The sequence below is a fragment of the Panulirus ornatus genome, chromosome 17 (assembly GCF_036320965.1).
Source record: "Panulirus ornatus isolate Po-2019 chromosome 17, ASM3632096v1, whole genome shotgun sequence".
NCBI classification, from domain to species: Eukaryota; Metazoa; Arthropoda; class Malacostraca; order Decapoda; family Palinuridae; genus Panulirus; species Panulirus ornatus.
In genome coordinates, this window is record NC_092240.1 from 8,227,501 (window position 1) to 8,250,741 (window position 23,241).

The following is a 23,241-nucleotide window of genomic DNA, read 5'->3' on the forward strand; positions in this document are numbered from 1 at the left end:
TTTACATCATGAAATGCAATGGTCCGGGAACAGAGGACCCCTTAGCGGCAACGCTACCGTTAACGGCAAACTTTAACGAGAAAGATCCGCCGACATGTCTCCTTCGTTCCCTCATAACGAGACAACTCACCGAAGAAGAAGAAGAAGAAGAAGAAGAAGAAGAAGAAGAAGAAGAAGAAGAAAGAATCCCTCAAGATCTAGCTTCATAAGTGGGACGGTGTCAAATGCTTTCTGGTCGTCCAGATACAGTCAAGCGAAAACACCCGTTTTCTTTTTGTCTAAAAACTCAGCTGACACTCTCGTTATGCATGACCTCCTGCCCCTGACAACGTGTTCTCTCTCAGTGTCTCCTCTACAGGAGGAAGTCGTCATCTCCTGGCTTCCTTGAGACTCTCCAGTCATACCTTGTAGGCAACACTCGTCGGGGTGACAAAGTCTGTCCAGTTCAGCGCCCTCTCCAAGTCTCCTTTCTTAGAAAATAGGTACGACGCACGCCCTATTATGCTCCAGGACAGAGTGGAGGTGCTTCATCAGGACCACGAGCCTTATAACAGGTCATGAGTATCTAAGTATTCATAAGTCTTCTTTGACTATTTCAATATTACCCAATAACTGTTCCCCAGACCGAGACCTCCTCGCTGGTGCTGGGGGGAGGGTTGATACGGTGCGTCTTCCACTGTGAAAACACTTTGGAACTTGTGTCGTCCACTCCAGTTCACCGCAGGTCTTCTGTACATCTCTTCCCTCTGAATCTCTCTGCCTGATTAGCTGCTCTTTAAATGACAATTTATTCCTGATCAACTTATGGAAAAGTTTCTGATTACCCCCAGTCCTTGTGCATAACATTCCCTTCAAAGTTTCTATGTTCCTCCTTTATCATTGTGTGTGTGTGTGTGTGTGTGTGTGTGTGTGTGTGTGTGTGTGTGTCTAGGAGTGTGTGTTGAGGCAGATTACAGACAGACACGGAGGGACGTGAACTACAGCCTCCGCTGCTACCTAAAGGGAAGCAGGTTCCAACCACACTGCTCGAGAATACAAGATCCACACACACACACACACATACACACAAAACGAGGCGAGAGGTGAAAGGTGGAAAAGTGTGTGTGTGTGTGTGTGTGTGTGAGAGAGAGAGAGAGAGAGAGAGAGAGAGAGAGAGAGAGAGAGAGAGAGAGAGAGAGAGAGAGAGAGAGAGAGAGAGATGACGAGGAGGAGGAGGAGGAGGAGGAGGAGGGGGAGAGGAAGGAATAAAATGTGTGGTGACGACTAGGGTGGAGGCCGTCAGCAGATGGCAGGTTCCCACACACGTTTGTCAGCCTCTGTGGACGGCAAAGGAACGCTCATAATAAACTTGATCCCGCTGTTGACGGGGTGTTGGGCCGGGGGTAGTGGAGGCGTTGCCGTGGTGGCGGAAGAGTGGGGTGTTAAGACCGGGTACTGGAGGTGTTGTTGCCGTGGAAGGGGTGTTGACAGGGTGTTGGAAGGGGGGTACTTAGGGTGTTGCCGTTGGGGGGGGGGGGGTTGGATTGATGTTGACGGCTGGGATGGTTGCCTGGGTAGTGAAGATGTTGCCGTCGGGCACGCAACACTGACACTGTCCTGCTTCGTATCCACAATAACCCACGTCATCAGGGCAAAAGGAATCGAAGCCAAGTCGATGAAAAAGGCAAAATGTCGAGAGTTTTACTGATACAACACACTGGGGAGATGTGGCGGTACGTGATTACAAATCAGCTCCTCTGGTGATCGCAGGGAAGGTGACAAGAGGAAGGTCGAGGCGAATGAGGGAAGAGAACCCCCAGCAGCTTCTCTGTCCGAGAGGAAGAGGAGGAGGAGGTACACGTTATCATAACGGTCCATCCTCGTGTGGCCCGTCTCGGCACACACACAAAAAAAAAACTACGGGAAGCAGCAACCAAGCCTTCGCGACGCTGGTCCAGGGCCTCAGCACCACAGCCTGGGACGCACGACCATACAACCCAACGAGAGAACAGCCGTCGAAATGCTCCTACCTGCAAAGCAGAGAGGGAGGGAAGCGACAGGAAGGGGAGGTATCAGACAGAGAGGTGATGCTGGCTGGAGAGGGCAAAGACTTCTGGGATTGTTACCACTTGGCTGTACCCAAGAGAGAGACACAGAGAGAGAAGAAGGAGGAGGAGGAGGACACACACCTCCACAGAGGAGCAGTACCCCCATAAAAGGGGGGCAAAACGAGACGAGACGAGACTACCCCCTCCACTTCCACCCCGCCTTGCAGACGAGAACGAGTGACTTTCGCCTCTTACAACACAAGCCCCTGTGTCTCTGGGCAGGCGGACTCTGGGATTAATACGTCAATGCGAATTTTTCTTTTTTTTCTTTTTCTTTTTTCTGAGAAGTTCCCGCCACATCGTACACCTTACACTTAACACTGCCCCCCAGCCCGTCGGTCCTCCCGCCCGCTCGCCAGCCAGTGTCTCCTCTCCCTGGTCGTACTGACGGGGGTAAGACCTCTCCTCCTCCAGCTGTGGTACCCGCGGAGTAATTCATTTCCAGCTGTGGTGGTGCTCGCGTGGCTATATTTTAGCTGCGGGAATTGTGTGGTATTTTCTTAAGCTGTGGTGCTAGCGTGGTGATATTTTAGCTGTGGGTTTTGTGTGATACTTTTTGAGCTGTGGTGGTACTGGCGTGGTTATACTTTAGCTGCGGGAATTGTGTGGTAATTTTTTTAGCTGTGGTGCTAGCGTGGTAATATTTCAGCTGTGGGTTTTGTGATATTTTTTGAGCTGTGGTGTAGTACTAGCGTGGTAATATTTTAGCTGTGGGTATTGTGATATTTTTTGAGCTGTGGTGGTACTAGCGTGGTTACATTTTAGCTGCGGGAATTGCGTGGTATTTTCTTACGCTGTGGTGCTAGCGTGGTAATATTTTAGCTGTGGGTTTTGTGTGATACTTTTTGAGCTGTGGTGGTACTGGCGTGGTTATATTTCAGTTGTGGGCATTGTGTGGTATTTTTTAAGTTGTGGTGCTCGCGTGGTTATATTTTAGCTGTGGGAATTGTGTGGTATTTTCTTAAGCTGTGGTGCTTGCGTGGTATTATTTTAGCTGTAGGTATTGTGATATCTTTTGAGCTGTGGCTCAACCGTGGTAATATTGTAGCTGTGGGAATTACGTTACGAGATCCTTTTCTAGCTTCTCCCGTGGTCGTCATCTATTTAGCTGTGGCAACCCGGTACGCCACACGGAGCTAAAAATCAACCCCCTCAAAATTATGTTCTGGACACATCTTCCTGCCCCCCCACCCCTCCTCTCCCCCACCACCCCCTCCCCTCCCCTTCCCTTCCCCTGCCACTAACCCATCTCCCAACTAACCCCCCCCTTCCCCCCCTCATCCTCCCATCCACCTACCACAATCCCCGAGAGGGAGGGAGGAGAGGCGTGGGTACAGCGGGAGTGAGGCTGGGCCAGGGAGATAAGGGTTGGTCAGTCGCCGATGCTGTCCGCTCCACTTCTGATAACACACACACACACACACACACACACACACACACACACACACACACACACAGAACCTCCCACTACTACCACACACACACACGCACACACACACCTCAGTCTACCACAATACCACTTCCTCCACCACCAACTTTCCAAATAACACCACCATCACCACCACACATCTCGCCAAACACACACACACACACACACACACACACACACACTTACCACCCCACACCACTAACATCACAAAACACCATCAAATTCCCGTGGTCCTAGACCGTGCAAGACACAACCAACTCTGGCCCGTGAAACCAGACGATCTTCGGCGCCTCCAAGATCGCAAGCCCATTCCCCCCGAACCCAAAGCCACTGTACACAGACCATCCCACCACCACCACAGCGGAACGTAACAGACCATCAACACGGCCGGCCCTGGTTCTCCTCGCGGACCCTTCCAAGACGAGAGCCGGGTGACGACAAGCGACGCAGGCAGCGTTGAAGACAGTCACACTCGCCACCACAGAGGATCCAACTCTTCGCACAGTCAGGCAGGCGACCCGTGTGTGTACAAAGGGGCCTCGAGGGGCAGCGCCGAACCTATTCCAGCAATCCACACTGACATGAGCTTCGAGAACCTGTGGTACTGGGAGAGAGGGAGGGAGGGAGGGAGGGAGAGGGAGAGAGAGAGAGGGAGGGAGAGGAAGGGAGAGGGAGGAGGGAAGGCTAAGAACACTTTAGGGCTATACTTCTTTAGAAACAAATAAATAAATAAATAAAAACGCTGACGGGATGAGACAAGTCATTATTGGCATCCTTTAAAAAAAAAGAGAAAAAATGTTTTAAATGGCACCATTATCCCCAACCTATTATCATCATAGTTTTAAAAGGCCCCGACCTATTATCATCATAGTTTTAAAAGGCCCCGACCTATTATCATCATAGTTTTAAAAGGCCCCGACCTATTATCATCGTGATGTAAGTTCCCTACCGGCGCGACACCGGGGTAGGATAACTGATAAGTGATTTATCAACACGGAAAAAAAAAAATAACGCACATAAAGAGATGATGGTGGACGACCCGCACGCTGCCCTGCTTGTAAGTCATCTACCAGCAAAAGCCACACGGAGGAGCACGAACGAAGGAAAGTCCACATTTCTGTAACCTTAAGAAATACAGAGGGAAAAAAATATTTCATCACTTATTGTTTTGTATGTTACACGTACAGCTTTACCCTTCTTTATTCATCATTTTTTTCATCTTTCGGGTGAGGAGTTAGCGTCATGAAACATGCATCATGAGGCTCCGCTGTTTGTGTCTCCACGGTAAACTTGACGGGGGACGAAGACTGTAAACTTAACGGGAGACCTCCACTATAAACTTAACGGGGGACCTCCACGGTAAACTTGACGGGGGACGAAGACTGTAAACTTAACGGGAGACCTCCACTATAAACTTAACGGGGGACCTCCACTGTAAACTTAACGGGTGACCTCCTCTGTAAACTTAACGGGGGACCTCCACTGTAAACTTAACGGGGGACCTCCACTGTAAACTTAACGGGGGACCTCCACTGTAAACTTAACGGGGGACCTCCACTGTAAACTTAAAGGGGGACCTCCACTGTAAACTTAACGGGGGACCTCCACTGTAAACTTAACGGGGGACCTCCACTGTAAACTTAACGGGGGACCTCCACTGTAAACTTAAAGGGGGACCTCCACTGTAAACTTAACGGGGGACCTCCACTGTAAACTTAACGGGGGACCTCCACTGTAAACTTAACGGGGGACCTCCACTGTAAACTTAACGGGGGACCTCCACTGTAAACTTAATGGGGGACCTCCACTGTAAACTTAACGGGGGACCTCCACTGTAAACTTAACGGGGGACCTCCACTGTAAACTTAACGGGGGACCTCCACTGTAAACTTAAAGGGGGACCTCCACTGTAAACTTAACGGGGGACCTCCACTGTAAACTTAACGGGGGACCTCCACTGTAAACTTAACGGGGGACCTCCACTGTAAACTTAATGGGGGACCTCCACTGTAAACTTAAAGGGGGACCTCCACTGTAAACTTAATGGGGGACCTCCACTGTAAACTTAACGGGGGACCTCCACTGTAAACTTAACGGGAGACCTCCACTGTAAACTTAACGGGGACCTCCACTGTGAACTTAACGGGGGACGAAGACTGTAAACTTAACGGGGGACCTCCACTGTAAAACTTAACGGGGGACCTCCACTGTAAACTTAACGGGGAACCTCCACTGTAAACTTAACGGAGGACGAAGACTGCAAACTTAACGGGGGACCTCCACTGTAAAACTTAACGGGTGACCTCCACTGTAAACTTAACGGGGGACCTCCTCTGTAAACTTAACGGGGGACCAAGTCTGTAAACTTAACGGGGGACCTCCACTGTAAACTTAACGGGGGACCAAGTCTGTAAACTTAACGGGGGACCTCCACTGTAAACTTAACGGGGGACCAAGACTGTTCAACACGATGGTTGAGACTATATTACGAACGCTGGTGGCTGACTGTTCAGCGGAGAACGGCGCTCCCGAGACCTAAGTGTGTGTACTTGACCTAACTACCTTAACCTAAGCTAACGACCAGATAACTACCTAAACTAACCCTAACGACCTGCGTGCCAGAGACGAGAGACTTTTTGGGCAGGGATGCAGCGGGAACGGCGAGCAGCGCTCCGCCGCAAGTCTCGCTTGTTGCATTAGACTCTCTCTCTCTCTCTCTCTCTCTCTCTCTCTCTCTCTCTCTCTCTCTCTCTCTCTCTCTCTCTCTCTCTCTCTCTCCATCTATCTCTATCTACTGCAGCGCGTCTTACACACGTGTTCATCCGAGTAGGGGGAAGCCATCATCTGGGACTGACCCCCACAACCATACAACAAGTTTTCTTTGAAATGTTTCTGTTGTCGCTCTGCGTATATCATGGTTTCTAAAATGCTTTTTTTTTTTTCAAGCTCCTCCTCCTCCTCCTCCTCCTTCAACTACCTACGTAAATGAAAGGATCAGCACACACTGATCCGATCTTGTATATCGAAAGAGAAGACAATTAAAGAGCATCGTCTCCTCCTGTCTGGTCCCCGCACTTGTTGTAGAAGCACAGAGAGAGAGAGAGAGAGAGAGAGAGAGAGAGAGAGAGAGAGAGAGAGAGAGAGAGAGAGAGAGAGAGAGAGAGAGATTCATCGAGGAGGTCCATGCAAGAGGAAAGCAATGAAACGCACCGGGACGAAGAGGCCAGACTGACAGCGGGAGGTGAGGAGCCACGACCTGTAACGCCACGGAAGACAGAGGAGTAAGGAGCGACTTGCGTCATACCATTTTCAGGTCTGCGAAACAGCTGGGAGGTGACGATGCTCAGAGGAAACGATGGAAAATGGTGGAGGGGAAAACCAAGGTGGGGGACTACGACGCTGATGACATACGAGGCGCTGAAGTGATCTCGCAAAATAACGGTGCGTAAATGAATAATGGTAGGCAAATGAATAACGGTGCGTAAATGAATAATGGTAGGCAAATGAATAACGGTGCGTAAATGAATAACGTTGGGCAAATGAATAACGGTGGGTAAATAAATGACGGTGGGTAAATGAATAACGGTGGGTAAATGAATAATGGTGGGCAAATGAATAACGGTGGGTAAATAAATGACGGTGGGTAAATGAATAACGGTGCGTAAATAAATGACGGTGGGTAAATGAATAACGGTGCGTAAATGAATAATGGTGGGCAAATGAATAACGGTGGGTAAATAAATGACGGTGGGTAAATGAATAATGCGAATGCTGATAACAGGCATAAGTTTAAAAAGCTGTATCGTAATCGGAAAAGATCAAGAGATGGGGGGACCACAAAGAGTGCAGACCTCCCCCCCTACACAGAGCACAGAGGTGACGACACACACACACACACACACACACACACACACACACACAGAGCCACGATGGAACAAGCAAGTATAAAACTAACTCATCAAACTTGTACCAAAAAAAAAAAAAGGGGGGGGAAAATGTATACCTGTCGTTTTTTAATGGTATTCAAATCACTAAATGGAAAGTGCAAATCTATTGTATCACGATTTGAAATTGAAATGGCCTCCGGTGTCAACTGTCTTTTTATATCAATGAATCGGTTTATTGCCGAGCGCCTGAATAAACAATATATATATACAAATATATATATATACATTTTTTTTTGTGATGACTCTATATCGTTCGTCCGTATACGTATGTATGTATGTATGTATATATATGAATGTTTGGTGACGGCAGGCGGGGGGGAAAAAATGCATTTATTTTCCATTTCGCTGCAGTGAGGTAATGTGTGTGTGTGTGTGTGTGTGTGTGTGTGTGTGTGTGTGTGTGTTTGCGGTGTGTGTGTGTGGGGGGGGAGGGGGGGGGGGGGGGCGTTGTTTGTGTGTGTGGGTGTGTGTGTGTGTGGGGGGGGGGGTTGTGTGTGTGTGTGTGTGTGTGTGTGTGTGTGTGTGTGTGTGTGTGTGTGTGTGTGTTTGTGTGTGTGTGTGTGTGCTGATGGGGCAGCCTTGTCCTGCCTGCCTCCCCTGGGCGTGATGGGGAGCTGAAGGGCGAGGCCCTTAAGTGTGGAAGGGACTTACTCCTCGTTCCACATACACACACACATCATGGAGGCTACCACTCCACTCCACACACACACACACACGCCATTTCCCAACATGACTCTCCTTTGGCTACCACAAAAACACTTAATTTTCTCCCCCATCGCAAAATATAGACCAGAAGGCATTTCCTGACATATTCTTTAAACGCCATCGATTGGCTTACAGTTCTCCTCCTCCTCCTCCTCCCCCATAGAGACGCTCTTTTTCAAATAATTTAAACGCCATCTTGCGTTCTGTCTGGACGACGGTGGGCGTCAAACGGTCGGTCCAGCGTTACTGTTATTATACGGGGGTCGGCGGGGTTAACAGAAGGGTCCATAACAGGTTATGAAGATCTGGGCAAAGAGTCGTTTTTCGTCTTTTTTTTAAAGTGATTCTCACCTTTATTGCACGGCTCTAAGCTCTGGCATCTGCCAAAGCTTACAATATGGGTTTAAACGTCTCTAACGCTTAAACTGGAGGCTTTAAATTCAAACCACTTGTAACTAACAAGATCCTAACACTTGTATCTAACAAAAGTAACTAATATTTGTACAGAAGAAAGATCTAAATAACAGTATTAAACACACACACACACACACACACACACACACACACACACATATATATATATATATATATATATATATATATATATATATATATATATATATATATATATATATATAACCCCTATAACAAACATAGCTATAACACCTATTATCTAACAAAGTGCAAAAACACCTCTGTATCTAACAGACCTTAAAAAAAACTAACCCCAGCACCTAACACAGCTTGAACCTCTACATCTCTAACAAAGCGCACACACACACACACACACACACACACACACCTATATCTATCCGTCCTCATAAACACCTGTACCTCCCCCCCTAACAAAAAATAAATAAAATACCCCCTAAGAAAGAAAAACTTTAAGCTTTACCACACGTATTTCAACAAAGCTCAGACACACATTCATCTTCCTCCCCTCCCACACACACACACAACCCTTCAGACACCTTAACACACTCTTAACAAAGCCTTTCTCAACAGATGTATCTGACAAACCCATACCATCTGGGTGCCACACAGCACAAACTAGCTCTACCATTTACGACATAACAACATAACAATACCAAAATTAAGTGCACATTAAACTCACATTGCCACCAACAACCATAACAAAAAAAAAAAAACAAATAATTAAAACACCCTACATAATAAACGCCAAACACACACACACACAAAAAAGACAGTACAGCCTTTTATATGCATTTAAATCCCTTTTTGTTGTCCCTACGGTTATATTCAGGATTTGTGGATATTCGAAATCAAATGATCCGTGTGTGTGTGTGTGTGTGTGTGTGTGTGTGTGTGTGTGTGTGTGTGTGTGTGTGTGTGATTATGATCAGACTCTCTCTCTCTCTCTCTCTCTCTCTCTCTCTCTCTCTCTCTCTCTCTCTCTCTCCAGAGACACACCCTAACTCCCCCTCGCTAACTCACATCTCACAAGACGAGAGACGGAGAGAAAGAGGGCGACGACATGACCCAACGCAAATGATTTTGGGATGGAGGTAAAAAAAAATAAACAAATAAATAAATGGTATCAATTATTTTACAACGTAAGCTTTGTTACAGGTTAATTGGTCTCCTGTTGCCTATTTGGTCGCTGTAATTGGTCTCCCATTGCCTGTTTGGTCGCTGTAATTGGTCTCCTGTTGCCTATTTGGTCGCTGTAATTGGCCTCCCGTTGCCTATTTGGTCGCTGTTATTGGTCTTCTGTTATCTGTCTCCCGTTATCTGTGTCCTTCGTGCAACAAGTCTTCTGTTTACCCGTTGGCTCTGTGTAAGTCGTCTACCGTTATGTATGCTCTCTGTAACTGCTTGACTGTTGCCTACTTTTTCATATGTATCTGGAAGCAGTACAGAGGGCTCCCCATATATATATATATATATATATATATATATATATATATATATATATATATATATATATATATATATATATATATACACACACACACACACACACACACAGGAATACATAGAATATGAACGCACAATTTCTTACAACACATAACCCTCCAACAGCCAGGGCTCGAACCCGTACATATATATATATATATATATATATATATATATATATATATATATATATATATATATATGGCGGGCGGCGTCGGCGGCGCCCAACTCCTGGAGCCATCACGAGCGGTCGGCCCAACTGTCAAAGAAGACTACATCAACCAAGTCACCCACAGACTGGCGGACGGACTGACTGGCTGGCCACGAGAAGATCAAAGCGACATGGAACCATCAAAGTGACACTTGTGACTTCCACGTTCAACCATAATATCACCATTTTTCTTCTACACTTTTCTTTTTTAAATCTTTTTTCATTTTTCTTTTTTTTCTTTTTTTTTTGTCTTTAACGATGATTGGTTTGAAGGATGGTGTGTGGTGACGGAAAGGGTTTAATGGCCAACGAGTGATAACTGTACCATTAAACACGGATTTATTTGGGCAATGTCTGTGTGTGTGTGTGTGTGTGTGTGTGTGTGTGTGTGTGTGTGTGTGTGTAGATGGTACCACTACAGCTGGTGACGGTACACACACTCTACGACCCCTCGGACAAGACGGTACGACCTTTGGGCACGACGGTACGAACCTTGGGCACGACGATACGACCCTTCGGTATGATTGCTTTGCAGATCAGGGTCAGGTCAAAGGCCGGCCATCATTCCCTTGGAGGGGTCGTATCGTCGTACTCAAGGATCGTACCGTCGTACTCAAGGGTCGTACCGTCGTACTCAAGGGTCGTACCGTCGTGCTCAAGAATCGTACCGTCGTACTCAAGGATCGTACCGTCGTGCTCAAGGATCGTACCGTCGTACTCAAGGATCGTACCGTCGTACTCAAGGATCGTACCGTCGTACTCAAGAATCGTACCGTCGTACTCAAGGGTCGTATCGTCGCGCTCAAGGGTCGTAACGTCGTGCTCAAGGATCGTACCGTCGTACTCAAGGATCGTACCGTCGTACTCAAGGGTCGTATCGTCGCGCTCAAGGATCGTACCGTCGTACTCAAGGGTCGTATCGTCGCGCTCAAGGGTCGTACCGTCGTACTCAAGGATCGTACAGCCGTACTCAAGGATCGTACCGTCGTACTTAAGGGTCGTACCGTCGCGCTCAAGGGAGCTCCAGAGTACATCACAACCACTATCGTAGCAAGGAAAGACTCGATAAGAATATGATATCATACTCCCGTTATCAACCTTCATAATATACGATATCATACCTCGTTATCAACCATCGTGAACGTACGAGACACACACATACACACACACACACAAACAAAGCTAAAACACAAGATTTACAATATAGCTTTCAAAAAAAAAATAAATGGGTCGTATAGCTTTCGAAACGTATAGCTGTCGAGCGTATAGCTGCTGAAGGTACGCTCGCCTGGTGTGTGTGTGTGTGTGTGTGTGTGTATAGCCAGGAACAAAGCTATGACCCTGTGTGTGTGTGTGTGTGTGTGAGCTGGAACACCGAAATATGTGACTGACGGAGAAGAGAATTACCAGACACAACTGCTCGTATACCTAATGGACTAGTTATGATCCACCTAATGTTTCGCCCGCCCGTCCTCTCTCTCTCTCTCTCTCTCTCTCTCTCTCTCTCTCTCTCTCTCTCTCTCTCTCTCTCTCTCTCTCTCTCACACATTCTCTGAGCTAAACAACAATGTTATGCACGCGCCGCCTGTGCTAAAATCCCCATTAGAAAACCAGCCAAGCTCTTTTATTTTTTCCTCCCCTTTTCCCCCAAAACCCCAAGCGTTGCTCCAGGACAGAGGTTTTTCAACACGGAGGGGAAAAGAAAAAAGAAAAATTTATGTACATAAATATATTATATATATATATTTTTGATTTTCCAAAAGAGGGAACAGAGAAGGGGGCCAGGTGAGGATATTCCCTCAAAAGCCCAGTCCTCTATTCTTAACGCTACCTCGCTAACGCGGGAAATGGCGAATAGTATGGAAAAAAAACAAAAAATTATATATATATATATATATATATATATATATATATATATATATATATATATATATATATAATAATTTCGAATGCTGAAGTCAATTTTCATTCGTTTGGAATAAAAATAGAAAATGATTCCCTTTTATATGACTCAATAACTTAGGATACACGATTCTTACTTAGAATGAACGGTCTTCATCTACTTATACTATGAGAGTTTATCATTAATACATGATTCTTACTTAGAATGAACGGTCTTCATCTACTTATACTATGTGAGTTTATCATTAATACATGATTCTTACTTAGAATGAACGGTCTTCATCTACTTATACTATGAGAGTTTATCATTAATACACGATTCTTACTTAGAATGAACGGTCTTCATCTACTTATACTATGAGAGTTTATCATTAATACACGATTCTTACTTAGAATGAACGGTCTTCATCTACTTATACTATGAGAGTTTATCATTAATACACGATTCTTACTTAGAATGAACGGTCTTCATCTACTTATACTATGTGAGTTTATCATTAATACACGATTCTTACTTAGAATGAACGGTCTTCATCTACTTATACTATGTGAGTTTATCATTAATACACGATTCTTACTTAGAATGAACGGTCTTCATCTACTTATACTATGAGAGTTTATCATTAATACATGATTCTTACTTAGAATGAACGGTCTTCATCTACTTATACTATGTGAGTTTATCATTAATACACGATTCTTACTTAGAATGAACGGTCTTCATCTACTTATACTATGAGAGTTTATCATTAATACACGATTCTTACTTAGAATGAACGGTCTTCATCTACTTATACTATGAGAGTTTATCATTAATACATGATTCTTACTTAGAATGAACGGTCTTCATCTACTTATACTATGTGAGTTTATCATTAATACACGATTCTTACTTAGAATGAACGGTCTTCATCTACTTATACTATGAGAGTTTATCATTTATCTATATAATATGGGAGTGCATCATTTATTTAGAATATGGGATCTGATCATTTATTTACAAATAAGCGATTCTCACTCAGAATAAATCATCCAAGTCAACTTCGAATATGAGATTCTCATATTCTTTAGAATAAGTGAGTCTCATTTAAGCTACTTTAGGAGGATACGATGGTTCTAAAATCACTTCAGAATATAGGATTTCCATTCTACGTCGTCCTCTTTACGGGTGGAGATTTTTGCGTCTATATCCCCCTACACAAACGATCGCCTCTGAGAATCCAGTGCCTTTTAGTGTTAGTGGAATATAGGAGTATGTTATGGACTCAAACGTATACGATGTATTCCTGTTATGACGATGGTTGAAGGGATATATGTGTCTTAAAAAAAATTTGGGGTCGTCAAGTCGTTTCTAAACTCTTCACCACGTACGACCCTTGAGCACGAGAGTACGACCCTTGAACACGAGGGTGCGACCCTTGAGCACGAGGGTTCGACCCTTGAAGACGAGGGTACGACCCTTGAGCACGAGGGTACGACCTTGACCACGAGCTTACGACCCTTGAGCAAGACGGTACGACCCTCGAACACATGAGTGCGACCCTTGAAGAACATGTCGGTACGACCCTTGAACACGACAGCGCGACCACGAGGGTATGACCCTTGAACACGAGCGTGCGACCCGTGAACACGAGAGTACGACCCTTGGACACGAAGGTACGACCCTTGAACATGAAGGTACGACCCTTGAACACGACGGTACGACCCTTGAACACGACGGCCTTGCATCGTACCTTAGTAACGCCTTAAAGATCATAGCTAAAGTACCTGGTTCCACGTGGGTCCTGTTTCCAGTCGCCTCAAAAGTCACTTTCCCTTCCAGCCACCTCCCTCGTCGTCCCCCTTGATTCCAGACCTCACCTTTCCAGCGACGTGTACCACGCCACAGCTGGGTCTTTGCAGCACCTGCATCTCTTCTACCTGTTGTCTTCTCACATTAGACGTCAGAACTCTCCTCCACACTCCCTCCCAATCCCTCATCCTACAGACATCAACATTCGCTGCTAATCCCTAATCCTACAGACGTCAAAACTCCCTACTAATCCATCTAAACGAGGACATCAACACTCCCTATTACCAATTCATGAACCATGAAGGCGTCAACACTCCCTACCAATCCCTCACCTCCCTCACCCTCAGGACATCAACACTCCCTACCAATCCCTCACCCTCAGGACATCAACACTCCCTCCAAACTCACTACTCCCGCCTCGCCCAAGCGTTTCACTTTCCTGCACAACCACCTTCTGTGCAATTCTGTCCCGACGTACACTCCCGTGTGGCCACCATGTGCTGAACATCATATCTAAGAAGCAAGTATTCATATCCTTCGTCTACTATGAATATACTTCCTTTCGTCCACTGTCATATGTTAAAAACCGTAACTCTATACTTAAGGACTCATTATATAAGAAGCATATGCTAATTATCTCTCTTTCTTTCTTTTTTTTTTTCCTTCTGTGGAAAAAAGTGAAGTTTTTACTTACACTACAGCCTAAGAAAGGCTTTTGCTCAGAATCTCCTCTCAACACATCGTCCCACATATATCAAATGTCTCGCTCCTCGACACATACATATTCAAGTGTGTGTGTGTGTGTGTGTGTGTGTGTGTGTGTGTGTGTGTGTGTGTGTGTGTGTGTGAGTGTGTGTGTAACCTAACCACCATCACAGGTCAGGCTCAGACAAGGCAGTGCGGCGGGCGTGGTGGGGAAGCCTTACACACACACACACACACACACACACACACACACACACACACACACCATCATCATCATCATCGTACAATAGCACATGTGTAGTAAATACACACAGGATGTTATGTAGCAGGGTGGGTGTTACCGGGCTCCCCCTGCAAGAGGTTATAACGGGAGTGAAGAGTCACCTACGGCGAGGCTGTATATCACTTGAGAGTTCAGTCTCGTCACTGAATTCCCCAACCACAAAGGAACCTACGTTTTTTTCCCCTGCTACTGCTGCAGGAAGTAGCGCAGCCTTGGGCATGAGGTCCTACGACAATCGTAAATAAAACATAGCAGGACATGAGTGAGAAGTACACACACACACACACACACACACACCACAACCTCAAGCTGACCCCATCAACCCCATGCGCCCACAGCATCCAGCTCATCCCAACCACCCCATTCCCTTCGAGTGAGATTGCAAGGCACACGCGTTAGCTTTATTACTCTTTGTTAGTCGTTATTGCCCTTTATTATTCATCCTGACGTCAACGCTGCCAGGCAGGCAAGGACGTACACTGTAAGGGACTACGGCGGTGAGGTCACAGATGGAGCCTTGTCCTTTCAAAAATCACTCCGGAGGTAACCGGGAATTGTGACAAAAGTCCATGAAAGAGAAGTTCTAGATCTGGCTGACCCAGAGCAGGCGAGGAACCATTCCATTCTGCAGGGAGGAGAGAGTGGGGGAAGGCGTCGATGGCTGCGATACGGAGATTATGGGGACGTCAGTGGCTGCGCCAGAGATGATGGGGAGGTCGGTGACTGCGACGGAGATGATGGGGACGTCGGTGGCTGCGATGCAGATGATGGGGACGTCGGTGACTGCGACGGAGATGATGGGGACGTCGGTGACTGCGACGGAGATGATGGGGACGTCGGTGGCCGCGATGGAGACGATGGGGACGTCGGTGACTGCGACGGAGATGATGGGGACGTCGGTGGCCGCGACGGAGATGATGGGGACGTCGGTGACTGCGACGGAGATGATGGGGACGTCGGTGACTGCGACGGAGATGATGGGGACGTCGGTGACTGCGACGGAGATGATGGGGACGTCGGTGACCGCGACGGAGATGATGGGGACGTCGGTGACTGCGACGGAGATGATGGGGACGTCGGTGGCCGCGACGGAGATGATGGGGACGTCGGTGGCTGCGACAAATATGATGGTGGGAGGAGGGGGGGGAAAGCAGTTACGGAGCGTCCAGCGGTGGTAACGACAAAGACGGAGGTGGATGTGTGTGTGAGGGGGGGGCGGCGAGATAGATGGAACGGGCATTAGTGATGACAACAATGAGAGATGCGGCGGCAGGAGAAGGAGGGGGAGGGGATTGTGGCAGTGGCGGCAAAGGGACGGTATCAGCAGGCAATGGGAACGGCAGCGGCGGGCGGCGGGCGGAGAAAGGCAGCAGCGGTGATGGCACAGGGGTGAGCGGCGGCGAAGTCATCAGTGATGGCACGACATCAGCCAGGAGGAGGAGGAGGACGTCAGTGAGGACGTCAGCGGCGGGGCGGCGGTGGCGGGTGCGGGAACTAGGCTGGAGTCAGAAACTCTGGTGTGTTTTCCCGGCATTAGGGCGACCCGGCCGTAATCCGATTAGTTCGTGAAGAGCCGTACGTGCACAGGCGCGCGCGCGCGCTCACACACGGACGCACGAAAGTGCGGGACGACACAAATAAATGACGCGCCCACGGTGACAGCGTGGACACACACACACACACACACACATCTCTCGCGTTTTTTGAACGAGCCTGATGACGTAAACATCAAAAAATATTCTACCAGGAATGGGAGAACAACAAGAAACTGAGGAGGAAACTTGTAAAAAAAATATATAGTACATTGTATAGTGTACGAGCGGCAGTGGATGAATGGAACGAACTGAATGAAGGAAGAGTATGTATATATATATATATATATATATATATATATATATATATATATATATATATATATATATATATATATATATATAAGCCTGACAGTACACAGAAGTTTAAAATGTTTGATAGGAGGAAAGGTTTAAGAGATGGGGGTGGGCGGGTCCCACCCACGGGTGTAAAACTCCCTCCTCGTACAGTAAATACTGGAGGTTAGAAACAGATGATGACACACACACACACACACACACACATTCCGCAAAGGAACAACCCACTGCACCGATGGGACACAGTCGAAGATGACTTGCATAAGACCGCCATCTGGTAAGAAAACAAAATTGCTGCGATGTGTGTGTGTGTGTGTGTGTGTGTGTGTGTGTGTGTGTGTGTGTGTGTGTGTGTGTGTGAAAGGAACTTGGACTGAGCCTGACCTATCGCCGGAAATCCCTCTGAGGAAGTATACGGGAGAACACTGAGACGCTGGCAAATAATCTGCAATCGCCTTCTTGCGCACGGCTGAGGAACTATACAGCGGGCACTTCCCGTGTCGCATCTGTGGCCACAACCAGAGAGCCACTCTTCCACCTGGTCACCAAACCTAACCAGACAGAGCTAATGGAGACACTCTGAGGGAGGGGCAAACAAAAAGGAAGAGCCAGAGTGAAGCGAGTTACAGTGAGAGAGGTCACTGGCTATAAACGTGTCCACCATGGAAGAGAGAGGAGTGAGATGCGACTGGATCACAACCTTCCACCATGGAAGAGAGAGGAGTAAGATGCGACTTGATCACAACCTTGGAGTTAACGGTGAACACCTTTCAGGAGAAAAGAAAAAAAATAAATATGGAACACTCTGGAGGCCACGGCATGACATCAAGCCAGAAACGTGAGTTCGACAAGATGCAAAGAACATTTTGACAGCAGTGGATGAAGGTTCTGGGTGACGCGAGACTGCGAATGGTGAGGTTATACAGAACAGGAAATCTGTGTTGTATGATGGAGGAAGCTCAAGAGATAGGGGGTTCCCACGAGCGTAGAACTCCCTCCGAGTGCCGTCCAAACACGTCATTAGACACACACACACACACACACACACACACACACACACACACACACACACAAATTTCCCTAAATAAGGTCAAAACCGCGAAAAGGAAATAGTGGCCTGGCCTGAATTAATGCAAAACCCGTCCACCTAAAAGGCGAATGGCCCCGGCAGCGACGACCGAGGCACTTAGCCTCAAGCAGGTGTGCGTCAAGAGTGGCGAGGACGTGAGCGTTGAGGGGCGCGTGAGTGGGAGGGAGATGAAGCCATACACCACACCAACAGCGAGAGGTGGAGGGCGGGTGGGTGGTGCCGAGTGCGTGAACGAGTGTGTTGAGGGCGTAAGGGAAGGGGAGGTAGCGGAGGGTGGTGCTGAGTGCGTGAACGAGTGTGTTGAGGGCGTAAGGGAAGGGGAGGTAGCGGAGGGTGGTGCTGAGTGCGTGAACGAGTGTGTTGAGGGCGTAAGGGAAGGGAAGGGGGTGGGTTTGCGTTACCACGACTAGTGAAGCTGCCACGACAAGGCCAGGGTGCTGCAGGTGCGCTAGCAAGGGTGATGATGGCCGTAGGTGTTGAGGGCGAGGTAGCCAAGGGAGGAGGAGGGTGGTGTTGGCGGTGTGCCACCGCGGGCGATGAGGCCAGGCAGCACCTCAGTAACCAGGGTGAGCGAGGGTGGCTAGCCAGGGAGGGTCTACACCACACGCCTCACTCCCTCCTTAAATCAAGGCTGCCTTGAAGCTGCAGGAGCGCCATAATATTTTTTTTTTTTTAATTTTCCAAAAGAAGGAACAGAGAAGGGGGCCAAGTGAGGATATTCCCTCAAAGGCCCAGTCCTCTGTTCTTAACGCTACCTCGCTAATGCGGGAAATGACGAATAGTTTGAAAGAAAAGAAAATATATATATATATATATATATATATATATATATATATATATATATATATATATATATATATATATATATACATACATATATATATATATATATATATATATATATCCACAGGAAAATGAAGCACGATAAATTCCCGAGTGACTGCTGCTGTACGTCAGTACAACGCTAATTCAATATTAACTGTAATTCCTTTACCATGTGAATTATCATTGAATTTCCTATTATTAGATACACAAAGAAGTGTAACATCACTATTAGTGAAGGTCTATACAAACTGGACAGCTTTGTTGTAGGTAAAATTTGTAAACAGTTCCCTTTCCTGTCCACATAATAAAAATTTTACGACACGCCTGATGTCAGACCCGAACACCACCATCCGGTAACGCTTGTTTACCAATGGCGTCTTAGCTACGTCTCTTCCTTGTATGTCAACTGACTGTTCTATGTAGGTCTTCCATTCTCATTCTTGTATCTCCCCTGATGATGTGATCATTACACGAAAGTGCACCTGGGAACTTGTGTTTCATTTCCCTGTGGATATATGCACTGTCCTCTGATTTTGGAATGATGAAATGATACCCAGAAACATCTCCCACCCTCCATGTTTGGTATTTTAGATACGTTAATCTCTCACTCTGTCTTTCTGAATAAGCTACCGGCTTCGTCTTAATTACCTGTCAATTACACAAATCTTATCTTTTTCATTCATCCTGTGTCTTTCAATTTATTTTTTTTTCTCATCCATTCATTCCCCATTTTGAATGTCTTCGACTATTCTCATCTCTCATCATTATGCAAACCTTCTTCGTCTATGGCCTGGCTTCCATGAGGACGTCTGTCCACGACTGAAGCATATATATACATATAAACTGTTGGTTATGCTATGGTTGTTGGAGGGAGGCAACAACAACAGCTGCCCTCCTGCAATAATACAAAACATCTCTTCCTTCCTCTCACCCTCGTCCCTACAAAGTCATGGGCGCATCAAGCCATCCCATTTATGACCGTGTGCCCGTGTGGAGGAAGCTTACACATGCCATGTGAGGGAGGGGTGCGAGGCGCTCTCAGGATAGCTGGATGGCCAAGCCGGCTGCCTCGATGGATGTAGCCTTCCTCCACAGTGCCTGGCTGGCACGCCCGTGGCACAGGAGGGCATGTCACCTCACACACCGAGCAACAGAAAGACCAAACTCCTCAACTATACTCACCTTCGATGGCCAGGATCGCCCGCAGCTCGCGGTTCAACAGCTCAAACCGCCGCTCCAGGTTCTCCTCCTTCTCCCTGCAAGAAGAAAATACAGAACAGATGGTTAACGAGCGGTCAAGGACACGAGAACGAACATCTTCGTTATAGAGTTACAATCTACACACACACACACACACACAGTGTACATAGCACGAACCACGAGTCCTTTATAAACGTCGATATGGCATTTTTCAAATGGTATAAGTTACAAAAGGGATTCACATCCATAGTTGGAACATCCAGATGAAGGCGTACACGAGAAAAAGGATAAAAACATTCTGAATATATTCCATGAAGCGACTGCGTCTTGTGTAAAGAGGTTTGATTCCCCAGCTTCCAGGTAACGTTCTCAAGTCTTGTCTCAGCCACCCCAGGCGCTGAGACGACTTAAGAGGACTTCCTCCCAGCTCCTGGTGGATGCTGCGAGTCTGTACAGCTCCTTGGGCGCTGAGAGGCGCTGAGGAATTCAGAACTACGACACTCATTCTGTACCTGATACAGTAATTCAATCAATTCCCCCCCCCCCCCCCACCCCTTTCCATCAGTCAACCCCACCCCCTTTCCAATTAAGTCAACCCTCCATTCAATCAGTCAACCCTTCCTTCAATCAGTCAACCCCTCCTTCAAGTGCACGATTCGTGAACCTATATCACACACACACACACACACACACGCCACAGGATCACACAAGGATGCTGGGCTGGTGGCGTGTAAGACGGCGGTGTGGGGCGACCAGCGGCCGCCCGCCCGGCCAGCCACAGGTTGGTTGGTTCCCAAAGCTGGCCATATACGCCTCCGACCCTCCGGACGATATATCAAGATTTGGGGAGGGTCTTTTTTTGTGTGTGAGTGTGTGTGTGTGTGTGTGTGTGTGTGTGTGTGTGTGTGTGTGTGTGTGTGTGTGTGGTGGGAGTCGGGGCGTCGGCCTGGATTAACTTCAGGAGCGCGCCTTCCCGATGTGAGCAGGCCAGGGGGATGTCACGCCAGATAGACTTTACAAGGAGGTGAATAGAATTATCTACCCATACATTTCCGTCTTTCTCTATTTTCTTTATTTCCAGGGGTCCGGGCTATGACCATCTATCAACCCTGGCACGAGAGAAAGAGAGAAATGTGTCGCACTTTTCTATGCGTTTTCTTTTTCAGGGGTGGGTTAAAGTCCTAGGAATTTAAGGGTAAAAAAAAAAAGAGGGGGGGGTATCTGGCAAATCTCGTCTCTATGGTCACATAAACGACACAGACACACAGACACACAGACACACACACACACACACTCACACACACTAGCACGAATCATGACTCACATACGGGAGAAAAAAAATACGTAAAGTGGAGGGAGGAAAAAATACGTGAAGTGGAGGGAGGAAAAATAAGTGAAGTGGAGAGGAAAAAAAATACGTAAACCGAGGCATCACACGACGGAGAGAGAGAGAGAGAGAGAGAGAGAGAGAGAGAGAGAGAGAGAGAGAGAGAGAGAGAGAGAGAGAGAGACTGGTCCATCATCATAACACTGTCTTGCTAAAAAAAAAATGACCCATCGTACAGTACGTACGACTCCCGGACGACCTGATGGAACGAGACGGCTGCCCTCAACGTGAGGTGAAACTGGTGGTAGTTAGGTTAGGTGCAAACTCGCGACCATGAACCATGCAACACCCTTTACACTCAACGGGATCTCCTCTCTCTCCCTCCCCTGGAACACAATCTGTTCATCAGCGCCTCATCCTTCACCATCAGACGACTTCCACCGCACGACCAGACGCGCAACTCGACGACCCACTGAGACGTCGCCATCTCAACGGTGGACAGAACGCTCGTGTTACCACGTCAACATTATGCGAGCCAATGTTTCCCGTTTTCCAAAATTTCTGAGAATTTACATCCACTACCTCAACCGAAAAAAAATATATATACATGTAATCCTATACTTAATACCCAACTTTGATTATTGAAGAAAAAGCCTCGCGGATATATTTTTCTTTTCTATTTCGCGTGGTCGTACCTGAAATTTCAAGAGGCACCGTCTCCTGTAATCATCAATACGTGGAGCGTAGCCATAATTTCCTGTATCATGTTTCTAATGTCTGATGCCAAGTAATGTCCAACGGCTACAGTCACTGTATACTTGTCGTTGAAACGACTGCCCACCAGGCGCTACCTCTTCGTTACAAATACCTCCACCTCAACAATTTACTGTTATCAATTTGCAACAGTCGAATTATGATCAGGAAGGCAATAATCCAAACCAGAAATATATCATAACAGGTAATCAGAAACCAGAGGACCTGCCAGAAGACCTGGAGAATCCGTGGGACGGGTGTGCGGCACCCCAGGGTCAGAGTTGGGGGTTCAAGGGTCAGAGTTGGGGGTTCAAGGTTAGGGTCAACGAGACAAAGGTCCCGGGGGGTGTCAAGAGGTCTAAAGCAAGGTCAGAAGGTGTCTAGTGAAGGGTTAGAGGAGTCATAAGGACCACTAAGGTGTGTCAAAGACTTGAGCTTTTGAGACTAAAGGGAAAAAAAAAAAGAAAATTGCCCCCCCTCGTTACGAGCTCCTGGAACAGGGACTGACATGGCAACTGTGATGACGCAATCATGTCTGATGTTACGTGTTGGGTAATTTGGTCCAGAGGACCATCATCAGCTGCTGTCGTCACGCACGACACCACCCACATCCAATTTCCAGGAGGGACTCGACTCACATTCCGGAGGCTCGAGATACTTTTCTCATCCTAACTTTCATAGTCCTGGGAAATGTTTGGTGGCTCAAAAGCCTCCAGACTTGTCTGGAAACGTTCCAGCTTCTTAGATTCAGAGGCTTCTTGTACCTATCTGGAAGTCTTCCAGCTCCTTGCATTCAAGGCTTCTTGTATCTGTCTGGAAACCTTCCAGCTCCTTAGATTCAAGGTTTCTTGTGCCTATCTGGAAACCTTCCAGCTGCACGCATTCACTGCTTATTTCCCATCTGGAAACCATCCAGCTGCTCACCTTCACCAAGTGCTCTTCCATGACTGAGAACATCAAGGCAATGAGCTTCACTGCTGCTGCTTATCTTTGGAAGCCGTCTGGAATCGAGCTACAATGATTCCCCTTTTCCTCAACTGGAAACTTAAACCATCTACTTCCACTTCAAATGAGAAAAGTTTTCTGTTTGAAACCCGCAACAGCCACCTTGCTTCAAAGCCACACATCTCCCCCTGTTTTAAAACCATCTCTAAGAACTCCACCATTCCTCCTTCTCGA

General features: G+C 47.0%; 1 protein-coding gene across 8 annotated transcripts in view; it reads right to left on the reverse strand.

Annotated features, from left to right (window-relative positions):
- The window catches only part of Ehbp1 (Eps15 homology domain containing protein-binding protein 1), a 533,072-nt gene that overhangs the window by 119,458 nt on the left and 390,373 nt on the right, over positions 1 to 23,241 (reverse strand). For all 8 annotated transcript variants that reach the window (XM_071671877.1, XM_071671876.1, XM_071671880.1 and 5 more), the window contains one exon: positions 19,965 to 20,038. In XM_071671877.1, coding sequence (XP_071527978.1) covers positions 19,965 to 20,038 — 74 coding nt within the window. The remainder of the gene's footprint in view (positions 1 to 19,964; positions 20,039 to 23,241) is intronic.